The sequence below is a fragment of the Corvus hawaiiensis genome, chromosome 6 (genome assembly GCF_020740725.1).
Source record: "Corvus hawaiiensis isolate bCorHaw1 chromosome 6, bCorHaw1.pri.cur, whole genome shotgun sequence".
Lineage (NCBI taxonomy): Eukaryota > Metazoa > Chordata > Aves > Passeriformes > Corvidae > Corvus > Corvus hawaiiensis.
Genome location: NC_063218.1, coordinates 3,283,840 through 3,292,158, shown reverse-complemented (window position 1 = coordinate 3,292,158; position 8,319 = coordinate 3,283,840). Strand labels below are relative to the sequence as shown.

Here is an 8,319-nt window from a genome sequence, read left to right as displayed (position 1 = left end):
CTGTGTATTTGTTCACTTTGGGTCTCTTGGGTGCTAGAAGCAATAAAAGTTGTGTGAATGGCTGCACTGGGTTCCACCAGAAATTCAGCTATTCCAACACTGGCGTGTTGGGAAGTGGCAGTGGCTAAGGAAAGGAATATGAAGCAGGGCAGGTGTTGAGTATCTGCCTGAAGAGTGAGAAATTTGGAAATCCGTGTGTTACAGATGTCCTGAGTGGGCTTTGGCATTTTAAAAAGCTCTGAATGGCTTTTCTGTCATCAGCTCCTTTTTGAGCACTTTTATAGCCTGGTCGGAAAGATCACAGAATCCCAGAACGGTTTGGGTTGGAAGGGACATTAAAGCCCATCTCTTTTGAACCCCCTGCCATGGCAGGGACACCTTCCACTGTCCCAGGCTGCTCCAAGCCCTGGCCAACCTGGCCTTGGACACTTCCAGGGATCCAGGGGCAGCCACAGCTTCTCTGGGCAATCCTGAGACAATGAGTTCTGCAATGGAATTGCTGTGTGTAAAAAATAGTTATTTTAACAGTTCTGCCAGACTTCACTTTGTGACCCTCGACTCTTATTTTTTAGGACATGGTGAAAATGTCCCCCTTTCCACCTTACCTGTGCTGGGTATGAATGAAGAGACTTTACTCATGGCATCTGTCAAAGTGGATGTCTGTTTGATCTGTGGGTGGAAATCCTTCCCTAGCTTTGGGACTGTCCTTTCTCCTCCACAACTTTTCCCTTTTCTAGGCTATTATGACACAAAGTTTGGGTTCCCAGGGGATGTAGAGTGGCAGTTTCTAGTTTTTTTAAATATACTGGGGGTAAGAGAATTCAGACTGTGATAACTTAAAATTCTCTTTCCTAAGTAATAATAGTTCTGACAGCTTATTCTTTTGTACATAAATTTTTTTTCTCATGTTTCCTTGCATTTATTGAGCATTTCGCATGCCCTTACTGCTCAAGCCTTCAGCATTCCATGATGATTTTTTTCCTCAAGCAATCATAATTTTTAGCTTTTCACAGAAGAATTTTGAAAGGCTTTTTTGGAAACTCACAAATATTGTTCCTGTTGGATCATTTTTATTTTTCTGCTGCTTGGCTCCTCCAGAGATATAAGAGATGACTTCAGCCTGTAGAAGTAAAACTCATTAAACCTTTCTTATGTTTGTATATTTATTAATCTATTATGGAAACGAGACTGGCTGCTTGTAGCCCTGGCTCTCCTGACTTCTAAAGAAATCTCTCATTCCCTTGGCATTTGGGCTGGTTTGAGCCAAATTCCACACTGGAATAAACAACACAGGCCTGGCAGCCCAACTGACAGCTGCTCCTGCAGCCCCTCCAGCTTTGCCCAGGAAGATTTACCAAAGTGTTTGCACTGTCCTGCTGATGAGCTTTAGCTGAACGTGGGGTGCAGATGAGTATTCCCAGCTGCCCAGTGGTGTGGATAACACCATCCATGTCCAGCAGAGTCAGCCTCATGACCCACTGATGTTGGAGTAAACCTTGTGTGATGCCTTGCTGGAGTACCAGGCCTTTGGAATTCAAAGTGTGGAGCATTGTTTTTGGAGTTTCAGGAGGCAAAAAGTTATGGAGAAAATAAAGAACATTTCTCTTGCCCTCAGCAAGCTTCCTGCTGAGTCATGTGATAAATATTTAATATCTGAAAACCATTAGTTGCAAGGATTAAGTACTGAGGCACATTTGGAGCAGGGTAGTTGCTGTAAATGATTCTGTGCTGTGGAAACTGGAAAAGTCCCTGTTGTCTGCCAAAGGGCAGGGAAGGGAATGGCAGTAAGCACTAATTAATCTGCAGAAATCACCTTGTGCTCAAGTGTCTGGGTTCAAGCACGTTAAAAGATAAATTCTGAAGTTCACAAAGCAGGGACTTATTCAACTCCACCCCCCTGGTGCTGTGTGGAGTCTCATGTCCCAGCTTTTGACTTGAGAAGGTCCCAAAATTTATCAAAATCCTGAACTTTATCAAAAAACCAGGAGCTGTTTCATCGTCCTTTTGTGAATGGATACAGTGAAACAGGAGGGCTGGGGACTGTTAGAGGACTGTTCCTGTGAGATCCTCCCAGTGCACAGCTGATTGATTGTTTACTCTCAGTGGTGGCAGCAGGCAGAAGGGCTGTGCCAGCTCACCCACGCAGCTGCGGCAGTGTCTTCCTGCCACAGTCACCTACAACCCCCCTGCTGGCTTTGTCACAGAGTCTTGGTACAACACCTCCTGCTTTTGGAATGAGGAGACTCCTTCCTAAAGATCCCTCAACACATTGAGCAGAACTGTGACATTTTAGAATGAGTTGTTATGAGCTCGTCAGGGGTGAGAGCTCCAGCTCGACTTGACTTTCTGAGGGTGTGAGGGTGTTTTTAAACAGCTCCAGAGATACAAGTTTTATCCAGCTCCGTTATCCCAGCAGGACTCTTCTATGTTATTACACGGAAAACCAGCCCATCAGGTGTGCAGGGCACCAGCAGAACAGCAATGGACACAAACACACTTGTACACATATTTTTCAGGCAGTGATTATTAAAGTCACCAAAGAAGAAGATGCCGCATATCTTCTAGGATTTCCTTCCCCATCCCAATACTTTACACGTGGATTTGGAAGGGAGCAGCTGTGTCACGCAGGCAGTAGCACTGAGGAAAGGTCAGGAGAGAGGTGTCTTGTCCAGTTTTCCACAGAGACACAAAGATGCCCATGGCAGGACCAGCTACCGCGATGCTGATCTCAGCACCGGGTCCTTTGTTGCCAGGTGTGTAGCCAGGTTCTCCCGGAAGTCATGGAGGAAATTGTACTGCTGGAAAAGCACAACCAGGTCTGCAGTGAGTGCTCTGTACTCGCAGAAGAGGCACCACCTGTCTTAAAAAGTCGTTTGACACCCCAGGATGTAAACTGCACCCTCTGGTGCATTTGTTCTTCGTGTGCTAACTGTACATCCTTTGGGATTTTTCACTGTCAGACACAGATTCCATGGATTTTGACTTGGATCCTGTGGTTCCCTGTAACGGCCATGGGTGATGTATTTCCCCAAGGCAATGCAAAACATGGTCCTTAGAGGTGGGAGTTGTCAGAATTCAAAGCTGCTTTATTTTGAATAATGGAATCATTTAGGTTGGAAAATCCTTTTAAGATCTTTGAGTCCAACCATTCCCCCAGCACTGCCAAGGCCACCATTACCCCATGTCCCCAAGTGCATCCATATGGTTTTTAAATCCCTCCAGGGATGGGGACTCCACCACTGCCCTGGACAGCTGTGCCAGGGCTGGACAACACTTTCATTAAAAAAACTTTCCCTATTATCCAACTTAAACCTTTTCTGGTGCAACTTGAGGCCTTTTCCCCTCGTTCTGTCACTAGTTCCCTGGGAGGAGTTGTTCCTGAAAGCAGGAAACAGCTCAAACCCCAGAGAGCAGCTGTTGGAAAGACAGAGGGATCTCTCTGGGAAGTGAAGGAGGGGATTGGCCAAGCTCTCGCTGGTGTTTGGACCTGTGTATCACCTGCTGCAGCCCCATTACCTTGATGGTCTGTATGGCCCCTGATCCTCTCAGGTTCCTGAGGCTCTCTATCACCTGCTGAGGTGCCAGGGTGTCCGAAAGCTGGAGCAGGAGACAGGCAGCCACTGTAAGGGAAAGTATTTACACCTGGATGCTGCTGAGCACCTCTGACTGTGCACAGCCCCAGGTTTGTCCCATGAAAACCACCCTGGCAAAACTATCCGGGTCCCAGATCTATTGGATCTCTTGCAGAATCCTATTTCTGAGCACTGGCCCATCTGCCTGCTGCTCCTGCTTAAGCCTATGGGCTTTGGAAATAGGTGAAAACCCTCCCACTGTTTTCCCCCTGCGTTCCCAGCAGCATCTGGGATGCAATTCCTAGGCTTTTCAGGAATGAGTGCCAGTACACCCAGTTAATTCCCCTTTGTGTCTTCTGGCAATATCACCACCCCTTCCTTCTGGGCACACACAGTAACTAATGCTCCTGAAAGCTTTAAGGGGGAACACTGAGATGAAGAGAGATACAGAGGAACTGGTTCATCTCCTTTCTATTAACCAGGCTGCTCTTGGTAGTGGCAGCTTGCATTGCATCCACAGTGAACCTTCCAGCAGAATGTGGCTCCATGGGTTTGTGGGATGGGTTAGTCAGGCAGGGAGATAAGTGCTTACCGACACATGAGCGTCCGAGGCCACCATAACAGCTGGGAGAGAAGAAAACATCTGGTTGTAACGAGCTGTAGCAAACTGCAGCACCCAGGGACTCCCCAGCACATAAATTTATGGACACAGTTCTTGCCTTAATATAATCAAGAGGAGCAGTGGTACAAGAAACTCAGAACAAGAATTTCTCCATATTTTCTATATTCTATTTTGATACCTACAGGGATATCTCCTATTTATTCTTTGGACCTTCTATGTATTTCCACGAAAACTTCAATTTGAAAGTTCCCCTTCATTCCTGGTAATAGTCCCAAAGGCACAGGAGGACAGGAAAGAGCACGAGGATGGACTATCTCAAATTTCTTTACATCCTACTCCAGATTAAGGGTTTGAGGATAGTTGTGAGGAGAGCAGCAGGGTTCTGTGTCAGCAGGAAGACCAAGGACTCAGTAGATGTCTGTATAGGAAGCTGTCAGTGGCATCACTCAGGGAACGTGGAATTTGGAAAGCTCTTCCCCTTTATTCTGAGCTCAGCTAAATAAATTCCTTTAAACCCGTTAATGGAATTTAGGAGAAAATTTTGCACTGCTGGAACCCACTGAGTCCCTGATAAATAGTCCAGGGGCATATTACAGAATCATAGAGTAGTTTGGGTTGGAAGGGACCTTAGAGTCACTTCACTCTGCCCCCTGCCATGGGCAGGGACACCTTCCACTGGATCAGGTTGTTCCAAGCCCCATCCAGCCTGGCCTGGAACACTTCCAGGGATGGGGCAGCCACAGCCTCTGACAACAGGCTCCCAACTCATTCTGTACACCTGATACCCAGGTAGGCTGGGGGCAAGAAGCCCTGTGGTGCCACTCAAAACACACTTTAAAACTCTTGCTGGACAGAGCAAGGGGAAATGGGACATTCTAATCTTGAAACAGGACATTCTGGTATTTCAAAGGAAGAATTCTCTCCAAACAGGTGCAGGAAGAAGAACAAGCAGACTTCACAGCATGAACTAACCCTAAAGAATGCAACTGCCATTTCACACTGTCCTGTTTCCCCTGCTCATAGATCTGGAGAGAAGCTGGCATCCTTTACAGGAATGTGGGGTGATGATGGGGAAGCAGCCAGAACCTACTGTATCATTGTTTTCTGCTTATTTTCCAGGCAGCTTCTGAGCTCTTCCAGGATCTTGCAGCAGGTGGCAATGTCAGGAGCATTCCCATCAGGAATGGGATAGTGGTGCACGCAGATGCCGTGCTGTTGGTAGGTGTCGATCAGGTTTGGTACTCGGTATTTTGAGAGTTCTCCTCTGGTACAAAGCACAAAGATATCCTGGATCCCACAGTTCTTTAGTTCTCCTGCCAATAGATTGAGACACTTGCAAATAAACAAAAGCCTATCAAGCTTAAGGATAAACAGATAAGCACCTTGGTACTGAGTCTCTTGTTTAATCTTTGGGGCTAAGACAACAGGAGTGAGCAATTTTCGTTTGAGCGTTATTTCCTTCCCCTGAGTCTCTCCCACATTTCCATTCAGGTAATACAGGAGAGGAATTTTCTCAGTCCAGAGAGAATCCTGAGAGAAGTCTCACTGGAGAACATACCAGCAGCCAAGACAGCCTGCTAAGTATGTTTCTGTCTCATCTCCAGTTAAAATCACAGAATCCCAGGATGGTTTGGGTTGGAAGGGTCCTTAAAGGCCATCTTGTTCCACCCCCTGCCATGGGCAGGGACACCTTCCACTATCCCAGGTTGTTCCAAGCCCCGTCCAGCCTGGCCTTGGACACTTCCAGGGATGGGGCAGCCACAGCTTCTCTGTGCCAGGGACTCCCCACCCTCACAGCCAGGCATTTCTTCCTAAGCTTGACTTATCCAAACATTGTGAGGATTTGCTATTAGTCTCTGCTCTTTAGTGCTTACAGCTGAATACTCAGCACAAATCTTTACGTAATTCCATCTTTTCTATCCCAATTTCACTTTTCTCTGGGAAGAAGGAAGACTATGAGTTTGTAATTCATCTTGATCCCAGCTGCTCTGAAGATGCCTCATGAGTACTGTACAGCTCCAGCCTGGAAGCATCCTGACTATTTATTCTATATTCAGAGAGAAGCTGCAGAGGAAGTGGCACTGCACATTTAAAAGGGATCTCCAGTCATGATGATGACTCTGACAGGATATTTCCTGCAGCTGCATGTTGTTCTTGCCCTTGACACAAAGAAGACTCACCTATATCTTTCTGAAGATTTCTTCTAACATCCTTAAACCTGCAACCTGAAACAAGTTATGAACAACAATTACCACTCCAGGTAAGTGACAATTATGGGATGGCTGCTGCAGCTGAAGAACAGAGTACAGGCAGTCTCCCCCCAAAACCAAAGCAAGCAACAAAGCCACACCCTGAATAAAACACAGTTCTTGTTTTTTCAAGTAGATCCCTGGTGCAGAAGACAGTTTAGACACCATTATCTGCTTAATACTGTAACGTAATAGGATTAAAGAAAGGAATCTGCCCAAGGTTTTAAGATGCTTTGTGTTTTCCAGATGAAAAGTTTTGGATATTTTAAATCAGGATACAGCATAAACCATCGTCCCACAAAACACAAAAATCATCCTACAAATAAAAGGGTTGGATAAAGATCGTTTAAGAGTTGAGTGGAGAATCACCATGGCTGCAGTTTTGGTAGTTAAAAATGCAGTCAAAGCTGGTATGTTTACTTTTATAACATTAAAAAATGTGATCTTAAGCATTAAGATGTTCTCTAGATTAGCTTTGGTGTTTCCAAAACACATATTTCAGTGGTAGATTACAAAAGAAGTCACCCACAACACAGAATTTTGGGGTACAAGGTATTCCTCCTCTTCAGCTTTCAAATATGCCTGCAAATTTCAGTGAATGCTTCTTACCTGGAAGGGAACATAATCCCAGGAACTCTGAAGAGTAGAAAGGAGACAAAGACAACCTATCAGAAAATAAAAAGTAAAATAAATAAAAATCAGAAGGGAAGATTTTGATTATTTAAATATATAAATATCTTCAGAGGAGGTGTCAAAAGGATGGGGCCAGACCCTTTCACAAGTGTCTGGTGGGAGGATGAGGAGCAACAAGCACAAACTGAAATATGGGAAGTGAAGATGAGGAAAAATGTTACTTTGAGGGTGACAAAATCACAGAATGGTTTGGGTTGGAGGGGACCTCAAAGATCATCTCATTCCAGTCCCCTACCATGGGCAGGGACACCTTCCACTAGCCCAGGCTGCTCGGAGGCCCATCCAACCTGGCCTTGGGCACTTCCATGGATCCAGGGGCAGCCACAGCTTCTCTGGGCACCCTGTGCCAGGGCCTCACCACCCTGTAAGTACAGAGCCGAGGCCTGGAACCGGCTGCCCAGGGAGCTCGTGGAGTTTCCTTCCCCGGAAACATTCAAAACCCACCTGGATGTGATCCTCGGCATTCTGCTGTGGGTGAGCCTGCTGAGGCAGGGGCGTGGGACCAGCTGGTCTCCACAGGCCCCTTCCACCCCCAGCCACATCCACTGACGATTCCCCAGCACAACTTTAATCCCTTTTCATGGGCACCACCGGGCCACCCCCACTCTGGAAGGCCACCAGAGCCCGTCTCGGGTTTCCTTCGCGAAGAGAAAACCCTCTTGTTGCTCAGGAGGGGAATTTAATAGTTTCCTGAGGGAAAGGTCCCCGCGAGTGTCGCCTCACCAGGAAATGTGGAGCGGACTCGGTTCCTCCTCGGCGGCCTCATCATCTGAGGAGGCGAAGCCGTCGTCTGGCGCCGCGGCGGGCTGCGGGGAGAGCAGGGGGCTCACCGTGGGGCCGGGAGCCTCGGCAGGACCAGGACCCGGATCCCGACCCCTCAGCGGTTTCACCATGGCGCCGCTCTCCGCCGCCGACCGTTCGAACTAGCCCCGCCCCTCTGCCCGGCGCCCAATGGGAAGCCGCGACTCAGAGGGTGCGCGGGAAGCCAAGCAGGCCTTCCCCATCGCTTCATGAGAGAAGCGCTCTGATTGGTGAACAACGAGGGGGCGGGATTTAAAGCGCAAACCGACGCGGCGGCTGCGGCGATCTCTGCGCTGATTGGCTGAGGCGGGGAGGCGGGAGGGGGCGGTCTCGAGCGCCGGGGGCGGGGCTCCGTGAGGGCTCCGGGGAGGGGCGCGGGCGG

The 8,319-nt window shown here is 47.8% G+C and overlaps 1 protein-coding gene across 2 annotated transcripts; it reads right to left on the bottom strand.

Annotated features, from left to right (window-relative positions):
- Positions 1 to 2,500: 2,500 nt before the first annotated feature.
- CDKN3 (cyclin dependent kinase inhibitor 3) lies at positions 2,501 to 8,069 on the bottom strand. Of its 2 annotated transcripts, none has more exons than XM_048307826.1 (7): positions 7,860 to 8,069; positions 7,053 to 7,108; positions 6,375 to 6,419; positions 5,285 to 5,507; positions 4,165 to 4,196; positions 3,517 to 3,620; positions 2,501 to 2,798 (listed from the first exon to the last, which is right to left on the bottom strand). In XM_048307826.1, exons 1-7 carry the CDS (start codon positions 8,027 to 8,029, stop codon positions 2,712 to 2,714), a joined length of 717 nt encoding a protein of 238 aa, XP_048163783.1. In that variant the 5' UTR covers positions 8,030 to 8,069; the 3' UTR covers positions 2,501 to 2,711. The 2 variants fall into 2 exon arrangements, with proteins under 2 accessions (XP_048163783.1, XP_048163784.1); XM_048307827.1 differs by having other exon boundaries at positions 2,501 to 2,795.
- Positions 8,070 to 8,319: the final 250 nt, after the last annotated feature.